This window comes from Erigeron canadensis, chromosome 8, assembly GCF_010389155.1.
Source record: "Erigeron canadensis isolate Cc75 chromosome 8, C_canadensis_v1, whole genome shotgun sequence".
NCBI classification, from domain to species: domain Eukaryota; kingdom Viridiplantae; phylum Streptophyta; class Magnoliopsida; order Asterales; family Asteraceae; genus Erigeron; species Erigeron canadensis.
In genome coordinates, this window is record NC_057768.1 from 25553827 (window position 1) to 25575060 (window position 21234).

A 21234-nucleotide genomic window follows, 5' to 3' on the forward strand; every position below is an offset into this window, starting at 1 on the left:
CAGCTCCTCGATCGTGGTAGAAAAATTGTCAACTCATTTGAAGGAAAGTGTTTTACCAGAGGTTCTATAGACAGCACGTTGTTTATTAAATGGAAAGGGAAGGACTACTTGCTTGTACAGGTTTACGTCGATGACATCATTTTTTGTTCATCTGATGACAAAATGTGCAAGGAATTTGAACAGAGCATGAAGGCTAAGTTTGAGATGAGTGCTATGGGGAATTAACCTTCTTCCTTGGACTACAGGTGGATCAACTGAAGGATGGCTTCTTTATACATCAGACAAGTATGTCAAGATCTTCTTACTAGGTTTCGAATGTCTGATGCTAAGGATGCTGTTACTCCCATTAAGACTAATCATGGGGTTGTTTCCTGATAAGCCTAATGATCCATCCGTCGATGCCACTCAATATCGAGCTATCATTGGATCCTTGATGTATCTGACAGCCTCACGTCCAGATATTACCTTTGCTGTTTCTATGTGTGCAAGATATCAGGCTAATCCGAAAGAGTCTCACTTGAAAGCTGCAAAGAATTCTTCGTTATGTGAAAGCCAAGCCTCGTCTAGGTCTTTGGTATCCCATGTATGGTTCTTTGACTTCGTAGCTTATACTGATTCGGATTATGGTGGTGACAACTCGGATAGAAATCAACGTCAGGTGGATGTCAGCTTTTAGGGGGAGAATTATATCGTGGCAGTGCAAAAAGCAGACATCTGTTGCACAGTCTTCCTGTGAAGCAGAGTACATTGCTGCTGGATATTGCTGTTCTCAGGTGCTTTGGATACAGCAACAACTGCGCGATTAGTATGAATATCTCCAATACTCCTATTTGTATTGATAATAAATCTGCCATAGATATTACCAAGAATCCGAAAAACTTTAAAGTCACCAAGCACATATATAAAGTATCATTTCATACGTGACTGTTTGAGAAAAAGCTTATTCATTTAGAAAAGTTATTACTGATGATAATCTTGCTGATCTATACACTAAGCTTTTGATGGACCTCGTCTTGAGTTGTTATTTCAACTCAATGGTATGAAGAATGCCGAGTAGTTTTTCTCAAAGAACTTAAGTTATTTTTTCGTGTCTTTGTAGTGTAAGTCGTACATAGATAGAGTCATAAAAATACAAAAAAGTTGTCTTAGTATAAGTTTGTATATATCTAGTGTCAGAAAAATACAAAAACATTGAAAAATCGAAATCAAAGAATATGAATAAGTAAGGTTACTGCGCTAATGATGAGAAGTGACGATACTTTAGCTTTTAAGCCTGCTTAATCGTAATATAACTGATTAGTTCAGTGATTACAATTTGGGATATATCGGTAGACACAAAGTACCAAGGTTTCCTTCAATCTGAACTTAAATTATACAATGTTCTTGTGGGAACATATTCAGATATATGGCTGAGATTGCTTGCTTTTCAGTAATGAATTGATCTAGTCCTTAAATTTTGTGAAAGATCTAGCATTACTATAAGATTTGTTCAATGAATAGGCAAGAACCTCTACCAATCATGAGCATAAAGTAAATGTGATATTGTTATGCAAATCAATGAATGCAAATTAAGGGGCTAATGTGGTCTTTGAGATTCGGACAAGTATGTCCTCGGGGTGTCTTGTATACCTAGCCTACCTAAAGCTTACAACTTGGGATAGGTTGTCGGAAAGTTCGCTACATGGATCTCATAAAATCACGGGTTCCTTATAAATCATGAAATGCAGAAGCAAATATGTGAAATCACAAAGTAATTCAATTCAGTTATCCACAAAGTGTCTCATGATTGGTTAAGGATGTTCTTGAATATATTGAATATTTTTATCTTAGTGCTTGTATCGATTACGAAAGTATATCTGAATGTGGGTTACATAAGTTCGCAAACTATCCAATGGCATATTAGGCTACTCGGGTTACATGGTGACTGTCCTTGGCCAGGGTATGTCGAAAGTGTCATAACACAAAGAAACTGGACGTACCGAGTGTTTAAGAGGACAAACATACCGGTAATCGCTGTTGGGTCACGGTTCAAACTTATAATAAGAGAATTATTCTCACCGCAGGCTTATGTAACATGCTAACTGATCTAATCAGCAGTAATCATGCATAATGTGAATAATGTATAAAATAATGTTAAAGTCAAGTTAATTAGAATCTAGATTAGTTTATTATTCTGCAATTTTTATTCTGTGTTATTTTTTTTTTTTCTTTTTATTTTTTATAAATTCTTATTGCACGAGACCCTATTCAAATTCTGAGTATATGTTTTGCTGAATTCCTTCATGTGAATTTTTAATGAGGTTGTGTGCTTTGTTTACAAAGAAGATTTTCTAATATGGACATTAATTTGTTTAAGTTTAAAAAATGATCTTTTCAAGTGTTATGTGAAATGTCAAAGTTATTTGAAATCTCACAATTTTCACTTGTCACCAAGTTATTAATCGGTTTGTGTAAGTTTGTGTGGTGACATTTTAGGGTTTGACAAGAAATGACCTCCCTTGATCTTTTGTTAGATTTTTAGTTATTTCATATTTGTTAACCCTGATTGAGTGATTGTAACTTGAATTTTCTGCATTATACTGTTTTGTTCTCAATGCGTTGATGATGTCTTGGTAAGTGTGCAGTGTTCAGGTTAAGAAGATAAAGTTAGAGTGCTGATTTCTGTTACTACATTGTTATTTACACGGATGATATCATGACGATAATCCTTGGTGTGTAGTGATAATATTTGTGATGCAGATTTGGGCGTGTGAAGGATGAATACATGAACTTGTTTTTGGAATAGTTATTTATTTATGATTCATGTATTTAATGAAAATAATCAAATTTGATATTAGTTTCTTTTGAATTTCATGTTGTGATTTATGACATACTTTTGGAACTTTACTAAGTTCTTCAATGAATTTTGTTGGATTGTTCATTGTTTGTTAGTTTTGTAGACGGCATCTAGTATGGGACTTAAGTGTTTCAAGATGGTTTGCCGTCATGCATATCTATGATCAAAGAAGTTCTCGGTGTCATAATCGTCATTGGTAATGAGGTTCATATATAATTGATTATTTTCAGGTTTGTTTATGGTTAGTGTTTAAACCATGGGTTTTCATTCAAGATTATAATGTTCGGTTATCTACTTACATTATGATTATGAATTTGGGTGATAAGCACGTTTTTAGTACAAGGCATGAACAGGTTGCTTTCTAACGAGTTTTTGCTATGTACAGATTGTGATAAAGGGTCGTGTTTTGGAAGATTGCTTGTATGAAAATCTGAAAATTTTTCAGAAACTTGCTGAAATCTGGAATATTTTCTGATTTTGATTTGTTCTTACGAAGATAACTATTATCTTCGTTCGAAACTATTTTTGTTCAAACGAAGGTTATCTTCGTTTCGCTAACTTCGTTTGTGAAGTTTAGCCTGACCCATAGTTGGCCCATTGTTATTTCACTATATAAAGGGGTTTTTCTTCGTTTCTTCTTCATAAAACGAAAATTACTCTTATTTTTGAGTAAAACCCTAAAACCTAAACTCTTTTCTTTTCTCTCAACCTAATTCGTTTTCTTGATTCGTTGTGCAAACTGTGATCTAAGTAAGTGTTTGATGTTATTTTCATTCACGAAAATGATCTAGGTTTTCTATGTGTCTTCGATTTGATTCATTTTGATTCTATATATCTATATTTTGAAATCATTAACTGGTTTATTCAAACGAAGTTAGACTTGTACAAACGAACTTAGACTTTAGTTCAAAACGAATTTAGATTTGTGAACATGGACTTAGATTTTGGGATTGAACAAATTTAACTTGGGTAGAAACGAAGTTAACTTTAGATGATGCCTTACGAACTTAGACTTTAGTTGATAAGGAACGAACTTAGCGAGGTTTAACACCCTTAGTTTTATCCAAACGGACTTAGACTTCGTTTATACGTTACGAATATAGAAGATAAGTTATAACTTACGAACTTGCATGTCCAGTTTAGACCTTACGAATTTAAACTTCGTTAGGTGAAAACTTAAGTTTAGTTCTTACGAAGTTAAGATTTATCTTCGTTTCATTCTTGCTTACGAATTTAGGTTCTATCTTCGTTTCTGTATACTTAACGAATTTAATGCTTAATTTCGTTCAGTTTGAATAAGTTTGTGCAGTTTTACTTTGCGAAATTATTGATTAGGTTTTTCAATTCTGCAATCCATTTATCGTGATTATTTATATTTGTTTCGATATTGTGATTGGTTTTGCAGAAATGGCTCTCGCTCCTCGTCAGTTTGTGAAGAAGCATAATCTTGCACTGAATCTTGATCCAGATCAGCATAATTGCGAACATTTTCATGAAATGTTTAACTACATTGCTCGCTCGCGCTTATTTTTTGCTTTTTGTGATTCACCGAGACTTGTTAGGCAGTATATCGATTCTTTCTGGTCCACTGCTCATGAAGTCATGGTTGAAGGACAGAGTTTTGTACGAGCTACTGTTGAAGGCATCACTTTTGATTTCAATGCTGCATCGCTTCGTACTATTTTGCATTTAGGAGCAGAACCGGACGTAGAAGAAGAAGAAGACGTCGAGATGACTTATGAGTTTGAACTTCTTCTTCGCTGCTTTCAGAGAATGGGATTTGTTGGCCAGGTCAAACTTCCTTTTGACAAAAGTGGTTTTCAGGGACGATGGCGATATCTGGCGTATGCATTGCTCGTCTGTTTGAGCAATCGCAAGGCTGGATTTGATCAACTGTCTGCTCAGATTGCGTCGCAGATGGTTGCTTTGGTATATAATCGACCTTATCCTTTCTCACGATACTTTTATCAAGAGTTTATTGATCAGATAAATGCTAGGGGGAGGAAGAGATTTCTTTTGTCTCCTCGCTTTGTGATGGCTATAGTTAGACATTTTTGTTCTGACTTAGTATATGACCAAGGTCCTCGCTACGTTCTTCATGCTTGGCCTTCGCGTCTTTTTGCTGATCTTGAAGCCAATACGAGTAATGTGGCTGGTCTTCATGATCCACCACTTTTTGGTCACCTGATTAATCCAAACTATCGATCTCGTCTTGAGAATGATATGTTTGTGGATGATGTTGATGAAGATTCTGGTTCTGGTGATTCTGAAAGTTCTGTTGATGGTTCTGAAGATGATTCACGGGATGAGTCTGATGGTTCGGATGATGGAAATGATGGAGGTGATGTTGATAGTTCTGACGGTTCTACTGCTACAAATGAGACAGACACAGATGATTCTGCTGCTGCTGAACGTCGAACTAAGATGATTCATGATATCTCGGCTGCTTCTGAAAGCGATCATTCGCATCAGTCGTTTGATCAAGAGGGTGTTGCGTTCCATAGAGAGCGTAGAAGCAAGGCTTGTCATGCTATCCCCGCTGTTTCAGATTCAGCTAACTCCATTCCTGATGCTGCTGAGATTGATCCTGATGTTGCCGCTCAGCATGATTCTGAATTGCGTGAGATTTTTGAAGATATGGAAGATCCGGTGAACAGAGCCAGTTCGGTTAGTCCGGTGAAGCGGCAAGGGGGTGTTGAACTTCAATACACCAGAATTAAGCGTCGACGTGTTGTTGAAGCTTCTTCTGTAGCAATGCCTGATCCTCCAAGACCAACTGCTGCTGTTGTTCCTGTTGTTTCACAAGCACCAGTATTGCGTCCTCTAGTGGCTCCTTCTTTATCTTACCAACTTCCTTCCGATTCGTCGCTTGGTCATCGTGTTGATCTTTTAGAGACTAGAGTTCGCACTTTGGAGTCTGATCTCACTGATACTCGCGCCGCCTTAACTTTTTTGATCAACTGGGTCAAGAATCAAGGGGGAGAAGTTCCTGAAGAGGTCTGCAGATTGTCAGCGGTTCAAACAAGACGTCAGAATGACGATGATGATGCTGATAATGCTGGTGATAGGAATGTTTTTCGCCCAGTTGAAGATAAAGGAAAGGGTGCTGAGATCGAGGGGAAGACAGGAGGTGATACTTCCGCTGTTGGTGCTTCTGGTACTGGTGCGGGTCCTTCTGGTGCTCCTCGTGATTCAGGTTTCTAATTTTGATTATGATAAAGATTTTTAGATAGAATGTATAATTGATTGTGTGTAATAAGTTATGACATTTTGTGTAATGAAAATGTAATCTATCTTATTTCAATACAAGTACATTTCATCTTTATTATAATTATCATGATTATTCTTTCTATTTTGGTGTTCATTTTGTGTAAATTTAAATAGATGATCCAGATTATACAGATTTATTCTTTGATGGTGATGAGCTCGAGGAAGGTGAATTTGTTCCTGAACCAAATCTTAACATATTCAAGAAGCCTTATGGGTTTGATGAAGTATGGGACTCAATTCCTGAAGATCCATCGATTGAAGAAAGTAGAGTGTTGGATCAGAAGAGATCAGATGTTCGGGAAAGAATGCTTCAAGTTCCATTCAGTAGCCAAACTCAAGTTCTACATTTTGTTGTGTATGCTAAGAATGGTGATGTATCGATTCCATCTGATTATGAGATTAATGTGACAAGACCATTCAATCCAAATGATTTTCCAGTTCCTCTCAAAGATGATGATTCATTACATATGGTTGATCGACATGTTCCCGAGAAAAGAATTAATGAATGGATAGTACATAGGGAAACATGGAAACCAAATCTGTATTGGACTCATATCTCAGACAAAGATGCTGCAAAGTACAAGACAATCATCTGGAGTTGGTTTTATGATGATGAACTGAAGTTATTTGTTCTTAAAAGACCAGAAGGTTGTCAGTACTTAGCGTGGTGTGAGAGACATTTTAGGAGTTTGTGTGAAGAAGATTTACATGAGCTTGGAAATAACTGGATTATCAATCCAAGCGATGATGGCTTAGCTGATGTTGTTGGTATGAATCTCCGAAATGATTTTTGGTTGAGAAAGAACATGAAAGATTCAGATAAACCACAGTTTAAGATTGAGCCAAGATCGAAGAAAAGAGTGGTCAAACCAGATAAAACAGTTGAGTATGTTCAACATGATATTAAATGTATGATCAAAGTCCCTGCCAAGAAATGGGCACAAGATGTCTTGGACAAGATGGATAATTGGGAAATTGATCGAAATTCTGGTAAAGCCAAGATGTATGCAGACTCAAAGAAGAAAATTTTATTGAGAAGAGTATATGATCCGATGCAGCTGGTGAACTTCTCAAGAAATGATCTGAGGAAGTTATACGATACAGAGTGTTCGTTCTTGCCATTTTGGAAGCATGAAGAAAGTAGATATCGTAAGATACTTCAACTCTGCTTACATGAAGATATTCATGCAAATAGCAAAAGATTGTTATTTGATGAATGATCAGATTTTGAAGACTAAAGAAATCGAAGGTGCTGCTGTCAAGGGGGAGTTTGTTGATGCATGTTGATGTGACAACAGCAACTTAGATTTGATACGTCGTTTAGATTAAGACATTATGTTATTTTATGTCGTATCTATATATGTAATTGATAGATTATGGACTTTATGTTTTGGTAATGATCGATTACATGTTTTGGTGTTATATATATGTTATGTATGATGTTTGTTGTGTGTTATACTAGTACAAACATAATATGTGTTAGGATTCCTTGATGATGAAACACTAAGGAATATAACTAAGTCTTACATCTAACGAAGATAAGGTATATCTTCGTTAGAGGCAAACGAAGATAAACTTCGTTTGGTACAAACGAAGATTAACTTCTTTACATGGGCTGGGCAGCTAAGTTCGTAAGAACAAAGCCCAGCAAGCCCAGTTCGATCTGAAACATATATATACGAATGAATACCCTAAAATGATATATAATATTCGACATACACGTACTCCAGATCTCGAAGTTCGTTCTATAGCTTATAGAAACGAATATAGCATCATACGGCTGATTATCTACTTGATAATTAAGCGATATACACGTTAACTAATCAAACTAGTTATCTCGTGAGGATTCCGCACTCACGACATAATAATAGACGATCTCGAGAGCGATCTGTAGCTATCGAGAGACTCACAACTTCCAATCCCAAATATAAAAGGTGTTGCTCCATAATTTTTCCCTAATCAAATCCTCTCCAAAAAGGCAATTATGTCCTTCAAACGCGTTTTTATGGAGTTCGACGACCGTCTCGGAATGCTAAGATTAAAACACTCCTAGCCCCACAGCTCTTTGTGTTGGAGCCGGCCGAGATAACCATTTCATACCTCCCCAGATTTTCAATTGTCAGTTGCCAAGGTTTGCCTTATACAGCTTAATTCGCAGGCAACAGAAAGTTTTGTGTCAGCAGCTCTACAGAGCCAGGGATACTATCCCATTTGCGATTTTATATTTCTGAAAAATAGCAATTATTTATAACCATTTATTTTTAATACATATATAACATATCCATTGTAAAAAGATACAATGGATTTATTATCAATACTATGAACATAAAACCAGTGGTGAAGCTAGAAATTTTTGAATGGGGGTCGGGATCTAAATTTTTTTTCCCTAACGTTATTTTTCAGGTAATATGTTCGGGTCAGTGATTCGATTCGGGTCGGGTCGGGTAAAAAATTAGATACTATTATTATAAAAAAAATTTCAATCACGACGAAACTAAACATTTTTTCAAGACAAACATTAAAAAGGAGACAAACGGTTGGTACCTAGTTCGATTCACTGAAAAAATTAGAGTTCAGTCTTTCGACCTTTGAGAACCTTGAATTCAGTGGGCTAAGTTTTTATTTAAGTAATGAGTTTTAGTTTGGGCTAAGTAATTTTGTTGGCTTATGTAAAATGTAATGGATTAATTTTATTGCTTAGTATATAAAAAAAATTCACAATTAAGATGGGGGTCGAAAGCGAGTATATCAAAATTTTTCTACACTAAAACAATATACCCCTACATCGCAAAAAAAAATTTCGGGGGGTCAGGCGCCCCTCCCAGCCCCTATGTAGCTACGCCCTTGCATAAAACTCCATAATTGTTTTATCGACAACTATTTTCTTTGGAGTTAAATAATTAATATTTCCAACTCAATATAAATTAACTCATTAATATTTTAAAAATTAACGAAAATAAAAACAAAATAGAAATTGTATCTACTTTTAGTTAATATTTCCAACTCAATACAAATTATATCTACTCATTAATATTTTTTTATTAATTTATTTACTTTATGTTTAGAGTATTATTTTATGGATATTAACATTGTAATATTATTATTGCTAACTTTTAATCTTAAACTTAACATTTTCTTCTTATACATGAGGCTTATGTCTAGTAAATATTATCATTATTATTATGATTAATTATATTATTATATCATTTTAAAAATTAACTTAATAATATAATCAAGAAACATGACATTATTAAAAGATAAATTTGAAGAAAGAACCAATGGATTACAATTAATAAGAAATAAAAAAAATTAATCTAAAATACTGGAAGTGAATTATACTAATGTGATACCTAAGCCATTCAAATTAACTTGTCTAGATTACATTAAAACTATATATTTTTTCAGTTTTTTAAATTTCATACAAAAAAATTATCATATACCAATAAATTAAAACTAAAACGACACGTGACGTAATCTTTGATCGATACATGCCATTTTAGTTTATTTATTTTATTAAAATAACTTTTTTTTAATTGTATATAGATTTAATTTCTTTACAAGACTTACAATTAAACTCTAACTTTTAACTTATAGATACAAAACACATTATAATCTTATTTCATTAATCGTCTTTTCATTAATAAAACTGTTTTTTTTCTCTCTCTTAATTTTTCCAAATTCTATTACTTATAATAAGTTATTAACATGGAGACTTTGAAAATTTTGATTTTACGATCCGAAATCACAAGGCTATTAGTTGTCATCCACCATGCTTACAAATTTCGATTTTGATGTGATTGTAAAAATTTAAGGTAAATCCAAAACTCTAACTAAACATATATTATATTTATCATTATTGTTTGTTATAATTTAGCTCCGATCATCAGTTTACTTTAACCATAATGTATTTTATAATCACAAATCATGTATGTGACATATTCGAATTTTTTTATGATATATATAGTTACCGTATTATGTACAGTTATTAGGACTAGTAAAATAATAAAAAATCTGATAAATAGTGGAACAACTTAGGAAAAAAGAAAGGTAGTATAATTATGGAGATGCCTTATGTGCAACATCGGGTTTCAAATCCATACACGCCTCTTTTGTACAATGGCTCTATCCTAGCACAATATAAAATCGATTTAAATAAAGGTTTGTTATATCAATATAAATTTTTTGGAAAATATTAGTAACAAATTTATTAGAAAATGTGTATCAATACGTAAGCGACACTACAAATCTACAATGATATACAAATATCAACTATGAGGGTGACATGTTTGGCTTCAATGTCGTAAAAATCTTATTTAGACTTTCATGACTATTATCTTCGTGACTATTCCCAATATTTAATGTTTGGATTATATATCAAGTAAAAGAAATAAATATACATAAATTGATACTTTTAATTTATATAAAAGACTCAGAAAAGGTAAAATTCCCACTCAATAGTCAATATGCAATATTTTGAAATTCAAACTATAAAAGTTTGATGTTATGCTACTAATGAACCATCATGATAAGAAAAAGAGCTCACATGTCTTTCTAAATTGTTTTATTTTATAACTAATTAACGGATCTATGAATTAAAAATACGTGTATTAAATTATAATTTAATTATTTACTTTAAATGATTCAAAACATTTACTTTATAATTTATATAGGTCTAAACTCTTACATTGTATTCTGGAGTTTTATTAAAAGAAAAGAAAGGAGAAGATTGGATAAGGGAAGAAATGATAGATAATTACATAAAAAAGAGGCATCCTTGAGTTGAAAGAAAAGAAAAGAAAGTTGATAGTTAAATGTATTCTTGAGTTAGAAGGGAAGGAAAAGAAAGGATAAAAAGATACAATTTTACATTTATAACCTTGTAGTTTTTAAAACCTTTATATAAGTTTGAGGGGTATAATAATAATTTCACCACTTTTCCTTCCAAATCTTGCCAAAAGTGGCAAGAAAGTTTTGGGATCAAAACATCTTATTTTTCCCTTTCTTTCCCTTCCCTTTCTTTGAAAACAAAAACTCAAGAATACAAAAACTAAAATTTTCTTACCCTTTCTTTTCTTATCTTTTTAAAATAAAACTCAAGAATGCACTCTTAGATAACATGTGTTCGATCAATCATAATTTTCTATATGCTTTCTTTGCTTCAGGAGTCTGACTTTTATCTTAGGCATGCATGGTTCGAGCTCCACATACTACCTAATTGGATGTTACTATAATGTCTTGAATGCTAAAAAGTAAAGTAACTCTCAATGCCGTCTTCCACGGGTTTTGGGTCCTAATACCGTCTTTGACGGTGTGTGTGGGAGGTTGATATGTAGACACTAGACAGTATTACCCCTACCATTCTATCAAAGGTAGAGAGACTGCTTCCAGATTCTACCAAAGATAGAAAAGGACCTCCAGTCTTGCTGGGCATGAGGATCGAACCCTTAACCTTTGTTTCCAGAAACATGGGCTCCAACCGCTGATGCAACTCAGTCTCGAATGGTCTAAGTAGTTAAGGACCAAAATATAAAGTAAATATTAACAACCAACATTTGGCAATAAAAATTGTTTTGTTTACCGCTGCATGCAACTCAGTCTCGAATGCAACTTACTAGCATTGCAATATTACAGCTGCAAAATTAAAATGAAAGAATACGTAAAGAAATAATGGATACACGAATATGACAAATTGGTTTGTTTAATTAAATGGATTCCTCTATGTTACTCAAAGAATATTTATCTAACGTCAAAAAGATGTCAACACATTCGTTCTGGATGATTAAATAACATATCGTTCCATTTGTTTATTAATTCTTTTCAGTTAATTAATACTAAATTGATTTCAACTATCATGGAGTGTAAGGATGAAATTGCTCCCATTAAACAAAAGTCACTATAGTTGCAAATTGCCACCTTGTGAACAAAAAATATTTGTGAAAGCAACCCTAGCTTTCAAGTTTTAACTTACTAGTCATTCTTAACCTAACATTTTAAAATTTAGGTTTAGATCATCTCATCATCATGCAATTGAACGATTTTTTCTTGGCTATTTCCTGAGCTTTTTCATGGGCCATAATAATGCTTACTTTGTAAGAAATATACATAAGTCCAGATCTTAAATTAACATTCATCCTTAGGACAAACCATATGATTATCTGTGTTAACATACTAAAAGTCTATAACATTGAATATAATTTTTGAATTTGATGATACATGGAATGTGATATAATGTGCCTAACCCACACACAAACATAGATCGTAAGTCGTGTCCATATATTGATATATGTAACTAACAATTTATAATATACTAGTTCTTTTACCCACACGATATTCGGCTAAGTAAAATATCGTAAAACCGGTTAACAAAAACATTAAACAACATGAGTTGAATCTGGACTCGACATTATAAAGAAAGATTATAACATATTTTCAATAAAATACATAGCAACAATGAAACTCAAAAAATATCCCAATATGTCTTATTGTATATATGTCAAAATGGTAATCGATTTTTACAAATGATTATAAATCAACAAAAAAAAAAACAACCAATTACATACATAAAAATCTAAAAACAACCCAATACTTATTTTAATAAAATAAAAAGTTAGATAAATAAAAATTTTAATTCTAATATACACTATATTATGCGTAGGTCCATGTTTCAATAATCAAAGTAGCTATCGATGATGTATTTAATTACACGTGATCTTCAATTTTGGTTAGGAAAAAAAACAAGTTTTAGCTAAAATAAATAGATTTTAATACCTATATAGCATTAGAAATTAGGTAAGTCATTACTTTTTAATATTTAAATTAATTTTGTTTTAAGAATAGAAAAATATTATTAAAAAATATGTAGAGATGCCACATAAGATTTATCGTATATGGTAATGTTATAAGATAACTTTTAGTTGAGGATGCCTTAGAATCGTTCGGATTCCTACTGTTTTAATAATTATATAGATATTGAGTCCACACAATAGGGATAAAGGCATGGGAGTGTAACCAACTATGACTAAAAGACTATGTAATGTAACAATCTACTAGACTTGCTATCTAGTGTAACCAACTATGTTTTTTGAGTTATGCAATGTAAGAAAACCGGTTAGTCATCAAGTTATCGGTTACCACTTTAATTTTTATTTCTTTTTTATTAAAAAAATTGCCAGCCGAAGAAAGTGAATATTTAGCATATAATAAACACTAGATAGTTAAAAGCAGAATCTCTCTACAAAATCTTAAATGCAAATCCAGATACCCCTTAATTAGGTTTGTTATATGCATATTGATACTTTTCCAATTTACGGTGTAGTTACCCGTCTTGTTAACCAACCTCAGATCTGGCACTTGTCCGAATTATTTACACTAAAGCTTCTGGTGTCATTTCCAATACATATGATGAGTTAATATTATATGCCTTCTAAAAGAAACCTAAGTCCTCCCTTTGGTGTATCCAACAATGTGGTTTTAAATGTTTGATAATACTGTGAGTACTTGAAAGTGACAAGCAATATCAGGATTTTTTCCGGCGAATCACCATTTTTTTCGGCGAGTGTTGGATTAGAAAATTTTTGGTCAGGGTTTGTGCGAGATCAGTTTTTGAGTCGACTGGTGGTAGTTTCAAGCCTTAATTCGAAGAAACAACAAAGTTATCGCGATTTTAATTTTTCCGGCGAGTGTTGAATTCGAAAACTTTTGGTCAGGGTTTGTGCGGGATCAATTTTTGAGTTGATTGGTGGTAGTTTCAAGTCTTAATTCGAAGAAACAACAAAGTTATCGCGAGTTTAATTTTTCCGGTGAATCACCATTTTTTCTGGCGAAACAACTACGGCCACATGTGTGTATAACCAGATGGAAACCTATTGTAGCAGGTTGCTTACATTGCATAACCCAAAAAACCAAAGTTGGTTACACTAGATAGCTAGTCGAGTAGATGGGTACATTACATAGCCTTTTGATCATAGTTGGTTACACTCCCATGCATTTATCCCCATAAAATAATAACATGAACTGTAGCTAAAGTGGTTGTCCTACGCTCCTACTTGTATGTCCATCGACCTCTTAGGTCACACCAACGAGGCAACGATTAAGGTTTTGTTTAATCCTCATTTTCGATTACATGAAAACATAGTTTTCATTCATCCCCATCAATTTCTATCTTTCTTTCGAGTAGTGGTAAATCTACAACCATTTTTAACCAACAAACTTATAAATTATAATATATACCTGTATAAATTCGTCTCCGTCTGAATTGTCATAAGTGGCTAAAAGTTGTCGTGTGTCAATACCCTCTTTCCAACACCTTTTGAACTAAAACCTGTTGGTCCTGATCCATATCAATGAGGGAACCCAATGAAATAATATTATCTAGCCCCATTTCCCCAACCAACAATCACAAAAGACCCTAAGCTCAATAACATACAAGCCCATTATGGAACATTTAAAATTGACCCAACCCACCGATAATTAAATATCTCAATGCCTCAATTGCCGTTTTTCTAAACCGAGTTTTTTCACAATTTTTTTTCTAGCTTTCCATGTTTTCTCAAGCTTCTTTTTCATTATTTGTAATTCTTTTTTGGGATTTTCTAAACAATGCCCCTAAGGCAATGGTTTAGATTTTCTATTATGGAAACTATTCTTCAATTCATGTTCCACATCATAACGTATCAAGAACCTTTGAATCACATTTATTACCTTTAATTCATTTACCTAATAAAATACTAAAATTTAGTTATCTATAATTCATTTACCTAATAAAAATATAGCAGACTCGTATAGAAATTTTTTTACTACTTTGACTAGTTGTATATATGTCATACGTACGTGTATATCAATCTTCTCTAATAAATGTTAGGACACACAAATCCTAAATGGTGTTGCAATTCATGCATTTTGAATAATAAATTAATGTTGATGTGCTTTTTCTTCTGTGATGATGTGTTTAGCGAGCAGAAAATGAATATATACTGGGTGATATATAGCAATTCAAGATTGTGATGGTTGAGACATATAGCAATTCAAGATTGTGATACTTGATAAATGTTATAACATGCCATCTTCTCTTCCAGAACATGTCAAAGTTTGTTTCAAAGTAATACGTATATGATTACACTCACCCTTCATAAACACCTTATTTCGTTAAAGATTCAATTTGTTCGAGTACGTGGTTTTTTACCTGGTATTCTGCTAGTGACACCTCTTACAAACCCTTTTTTATTTAATAAATCGATCTTTACAAATAGAAAAACCATTTTGTAGGCATAGTGTGTTTGTAGAAAAGATGTGCCTCTTCGAAAATTTAAAAAAATTGCCGAACGAAAGATTCATAATCAACAAGTCTCATCTTCTTCTACGGTTGGAGGCTTTGTTCAAATCCAAATTACACATGACTAGATACTTTACAATAGAAAGTTTATATAAAAACATCATTACCAGAAAAACATTACATAAATAAATTCTTACGAGTAAATATATTTTTTCAAGGGATTGAGATATAAAAAACGAGTGTCACACTGTTAACGATAAAGAATGCGTGTTTAATTTCTTATAAATTTTGAATGACATTCGCTTCCTTTATGTACGTATTCACTGAAATTGCAACATGGTTTAGATTTTGTTTCTTACCGTCTTTTGAAGTAGATCGACACACTCACACACACTAAATATATATGACATATATAAAAGTAGTCAAAGAGTAAATGATTGTTATATTTTAATAGTAGTTTGTATTAGGTAAATTAGTTAATGTTAATAAATGTGATGAAAAAAAAAAATTTAAAAGTTCTTGATACGTTGTCATTTGGAACATTAAGTGAAGAATACTTTCCATAATAAAAAAACTAAACCATTAAGTGAAGAATACTTTCCATAATAAAAAAACTAAACCATTGCCTTAGGGGGCATTGTTTATATGTTATTGTTTCTACATGTTCTGCCCCCATTATGTGAGTCCATCGATTATGTACATGGAAACATATATCTGCTCCATTTTGCGCTCTTTTCTCAACAATGTTTAAGTCGTGCTTAGATTTTAAATACTAGTTCTATCGATCACATTATGAATCCTATTCGTGTGTTAGAGTAGAAAACCAACTGTGGTACCAGTTTCTAGATTCATTGTTATGTGAGTGAATAAAGCTAGTATAATAAAACAATATATGTAATTGATAGGGATTTTCAAAACTTAGCATAGACTGTTAGAAATTTTCTAAGTTGAATTGTTAATGTAATTGTTGCTGGTAAGATAAATGGTACAAAATGTCTTCCTATTTGCTTCATATTTGTCATGATAAATGGTAAGATAAATGGCCATGCCTCCACACTAGTCTCTATACAATTGTCAGTTAATCTAGGCCATATTGGCAGGAAAATTGACTATTGTAGTAATATAATTAATGCATTAATTTCAACTGGAATTCTAATATCAAATAATATCTTGAGTATCAATACTTTGACAGCAGTCATGGTATACAATACATTTCATCTAATAATATATAAGATGACAGCCAATGACAAATTGATGGCACAACTACATAATGCATTCTAGATTTCTAGATTCTAGATTTCTAGTAGACCTTTCACTTCTGCAAGTTGTTGAAGAATAAGTCCTGCCATCTGTCTTTGAATTTTTAACAAACAATCCTACTACTATTACTATTAATGTCAATGAACGTCAATGATACCTAATCCGTTCATAGATAGGGTAAAAAAACTGTTCCCAGAAGGACCTTGTTTGAGACTACTAGTGCTAATGTGTATATTAATGTTACTCTAATTGCTTTGACTTGAACTTATTCAGGATAAAGTGTCTTTCATACATGACACTCAATAAACTTAATATTACATTGGATCATTTCATATTACACAAAACTATATCCATCATCTTTGTGATACCATACTTATGATTGATTTAGCAAAAAGGAGTTCTAATCTCAGTACCAAAAATGTACACTGGCTCTAGCCTCACAAGCCATTACCTTTGCTATAATATTACAAAAACAGATACACTTATGTATGTGAAGCTTTAAGCTACATATGTTACAATAATACAATTATACTTTTTCAGTCTCTTTCTTGCTATCATCTTTGCTGACGATTATCGTTAAGAATTTACATGGCTCGGCTTCCTTCAACATCTTAACCACATTTCTCATCGTCGGCCTGAGGGTTGGGAGCTTAGAAGTACACATAATCGCAACCTTTAGCACTTTAATTGTTTCCTCCTTGTAAGGTTCAGGAATACTTGAATCAACAAGGCTTAGCACACTTTCCTTGTTCTTCAATTTACTGTATACCCAATACACTAAATCCTTGTTTTCACCATACTCGAACTCAATTGGTTTTTTCCCCGTCACAAGCTCCATTAGCACGACTCCAAAGCTGTACACATCGCTCTTTTCATTCACTTTGTATGTGTATCCATATTCTGTTACAATAAAAAAAGTCAAGCGTCGTTAGTAATGGCATCAAATACGACATTATAATGTCAAAAAAATTAAACAGGGCTAAAAGTAGAGGTTTACCAGGAGCGATGTAACCATGTGTACCGGCAATGACATGAGTAGAACCATTGGAGGTATCGGTTTGCACAATCTTGGCAAGCCCAAAATCGGCAATTCTTGGTTTCAAGTGCTCATCTAAAAGTATGTTACTAGACTTAACATCTCTATGAATCACTGGTCTTTCACATCCATGATGCAAATACTCTAACCCCTTTGCAGCTCCAAGAGCTATTTCATATCTTGTCTCCCAATCAAGTCCGAGTTTCTTAGTTGTATGCAAGCGGTCCCAAAGACTCCCATTAGGCATATATTCATACACCAACAGACTCGAGTCTTCACTTGTGATACTACAATACAGTTTCACGACATTTACATGTCGTATAGAGCTCAAAGTCTCCACCTCCGCGTCAAACTCCAACGACTTCTGTTTATTAAAGTACTTTCTCTGCTTACCCAAATCCGAATTCATGATGTGCTTGACCGCAAGGTCAACACCGTTTTTAAGAGACACACGGTAGACTTGCCCTGACCCGCCTTTTCCAATCATATTCTCATCTTTAATTGCCTTCAGAATGTCATCTTCCATGAAGCTTAATACATGAAATGATCTCACATTCCAAGATTCATCCTTCAAAGCACGCGATTCGTCATCCCCTTGACTTTTGCTCTTCACATAACACAAGTATGCCAGTAGGACCAAAACCACAGCTGACCCAACCGACAAGCAAGTGATAAGTGTCCGAATCACGGGTGATATACTACCCATATCAGAAGAACACTTTTGGAAATACTTGACATTTTGGCTGCAAAGCCCGGGATTTCCAGAAAAGCTTCCATTATAAGCCTCAATGGAAAGAGATCCCGGGATTGGGCCAGCTAATCTATTGTGAGATAAATCTAACAGACTTAACCTCAATGATGACAAGCTTTCAGGGATATGACCAGATAACTGATTTGAAGACAAATTTAACGTGTTAAGCGTCGGTAACCATCCTAAATCTTCTGGAATTCGGCCAGAAAACAAGTTATATGCCATGTTTATATCACCGAGAGAATCACAAGAGCGTAACGATTTGGGTATTTCACCAGTGAACCTGTTGTTATCCAAATGAAGACTTCCTAGCTGCTTTAACTCACCAATTTTTTCAGGAACTTTTCCCGAAAAATCATTATGACTTAAATCAATCATAACCAACGAATTAGCCTTTGTAATCTCGGGTACTAATTCACCAGATAAACGATTATGAGCTGCAAATATCTGCCCCAATGTTTTTGCATTCTGTATATCTGATGTAATACTTCCTTCCAAAAAATTATTAGCAATATCAATAATTTCAGCTTTAGGAAGCCCCCATATTCCATTAGGAACAACACCAGAAAGCATGTTGTCACTCACACGAAACCGAGTTAGTGTCTTACAATCAGAATAACTTCTCGGGATCTGACCCGTGAAGTTATTCTGTAAAATAAGCAACTCAGTCATCACCCCATTCTTGCACATATCCGGAGGAATCTCTCCAGTGAGAAAATTTTCCGACACGTCTATGAAGTTAAAATCAGACCACGAACCAAGTTGCTTAGGAAGCGTCCCGGTTAACTTGTTTCGATATAAAGACAAGTTTACAAGATCCTTAAACTCGCCTATTTCAGGGGGAAATACACCGACTAACTCATTTTCAAATAATTGCAAGCTTTTGAGTTTACTCAAAGACTTAACTTCATTGAGATCACCTTGCAGAAAATTAGTAGACGCGTCGAAAAATTCAAGGTTAGTTAAGTTACCTAACCCAACTGGAAGTTTGCCAGTTAAGTTATTGTTGAAAAGCTCAAGCTGCCATAAGTTTTTTAACTTAGTGATTTCTTTTGGAATTTCTCCAGTGAGGTAATTCATTGACATTTCGAGATTTTTTAGCTCCGTGAGTTCGCCTATGCCAGCTGGAATCTCTCCCCCGATACTGCAATTTGACATGTATAGCCAATTCAAACGGGTCAGCTTCAAAACTTCGTTTGGAAACTGATTGGTTTGATTGAATGGATTGTCTCCGACACTTAACGCCACCAAATGTGTCATGTTTTCGAGTGCCGCCCATGGAAAAGCTCCTACATATTCATAGGATAAATAAATAAATAAATAAATAAAAATTCGATACATACTATCTTTGTAGAGTTCTAATAATATATATTTCAGAAGTTTTGGGTTTAATCCTAGGCATACTTAAACAGGAGTAAGATAGTTTGTAGAGTTATGATAATATATATTAACGTACTGTCGTTGTTGTGAACATATCATTTAAAAATATTTGACAGCATGTACAAATAGAAAAAGATTAAAAAAAAAGTAATTAGTACCTGTGAATCCGCTGCTATTCACGTAAAGATACAAAAGTTGGTTCATGGAAGAAATATCAGGAACCGAACCCGAAAAAAAATTGTTTCCGAGGTCCAAGTAAGTCAACTTGGAGCATTTGTTGAGGTCTTGTGTCACAAAGCCGTGCAAATTATTGAACCCGAAAGAAAGCTTTTGTAACGAGTTAAGTTGACAAATGGAATCAAATGGAATCGAACCAACAAGATTCTGATTCGATAACTCGATTTCTTTAACTGATGAAAAAGTATCATCACAAGTGATTCCAGTAAAGTCGCATATAGAATTATTTGAATTCCATGAATCAAATACTTTTGTTTTTGATTCGGATAAGGAGGTTTTGAGAGTTAACAAAAGGTCGAGCTCGTCTGAACTCGCGACAGCGATAAGTCCGAGGAGGAGAAGTACGATGAAGTTGTGTTTCCGGTGAGTGTCGACGGCTGGTTCCGGCAACATGGTAATGGGACGTGAAGATTAAGTTGTCGTGTTTTTTTTTTCTTTTTTCGTGGTCGTTTTGAAATAGACTTTGGAAGTGGGCATATTTAAGATAGGCCCATAAAAGGTGGTGTTCACACGGAATTAGATAACGGCGTTAGGAAGTTTGTACGTTGTTACTAAAGTTAACGGACGTTAGATACAATTTTATAAAAGTTTGTTTTATTTTACCCCTCCTATAAAAGTAATCAAAAAGTGTGTAGGATAAACCATTTTATCTTTTACCAAGTTTTACAAAATATTTTTTCCAGTTTTACAACACACACAGGATCGAGATGTTTGAAGTTTTGAGGCTTAGATTTTGAGATATGTGATTTTGGGCCAAAATCTGAAGTTCACATTGTGATTTTTCCTAAATCACAACTATCATGTCGTAGTGAGGTTTGCGATTTTGTCAAAATCTCAATGCAACACTTAAAAATTACTCTTATCCACGAATTGTGAAGTTCGAGATTTTCCCAATGCGTTACAACTAGGGTGGCAATTTTTAAATGCGACACGGGATAAGCGACTTTAGTTGACCCTAAATGGGTGTGGGTCATGAACCGATCGACACAATCAACACATCTAACCAATGGGTTATCTTTGGGTTTACCCATTCATAACGTACGGGAAGTGATCGGTATATTACCAGTCTTTGACGATACACCATTAAATATTTTACAAGGTTATACTGTACAACACAATAAAACATATTTAGTGGGGTATTGTCAAAAACTAATGGTGTACAGATCAACATTTATTCATAACCCGTAAACCCG

The 21234-nt window shown here is 33.7% G+C and overlaps 1 protein-coding gene across 1 annotated transcript; it reads right to left on the reverse strand.

Moving 5' to 3' along the window:
- Positions 1-16905: 16905 nt before the first annotated feature.
- Positions 16906-20484, reverse strand: LOC122578830 (receptor-like protein kinase 7). The gene is made up of 3 exons (XM_043750877.1): positions 19963-20484; positions 17635-19713; positions 16906-17537 (listed from the first exon to the last, which is right to left on the reverse strand). Exons 1-3 carry the CDS (start codon positions 20432-20434, stop codon positions 17164-17166), a joined length of 2925 nt encoding a protein of 974 aa, XP_043606812.1. The 5' UTR covers positions 20435-20484; the 3' UTR covers positions 16906-17163.
- Between the last annotated feature and the right edge of the window lie 750 nt (positions 20485-21234).

What these genes read in the sequence shown, in the direction of transcription:
- LOC122578830 (XM_043750877.1), bottom strand. Translation starts at nt 20,434, where the DNA reads ATGTTGCCGGAACCAGCCGTCGACACTCACCGGAAACACAACTTCATC. An exon ending in GAATAGCAGCGGATTCACAG is followed by an intron (nt 19,714 to 19,962) that starts GTACTAATTACT and finishes ATGAATATGTAG; the next exon opens with GAGCTTTTCCATGGGCGGCA. An exon ending in ACATGGTTACATCGCTCCTG is followed by an intron (nt 17,538 to 17,634) that starts GTAAACCTCTAC and finishes TTATTGTAACAG; the next exon opens with AATATGGATACACATACAAA.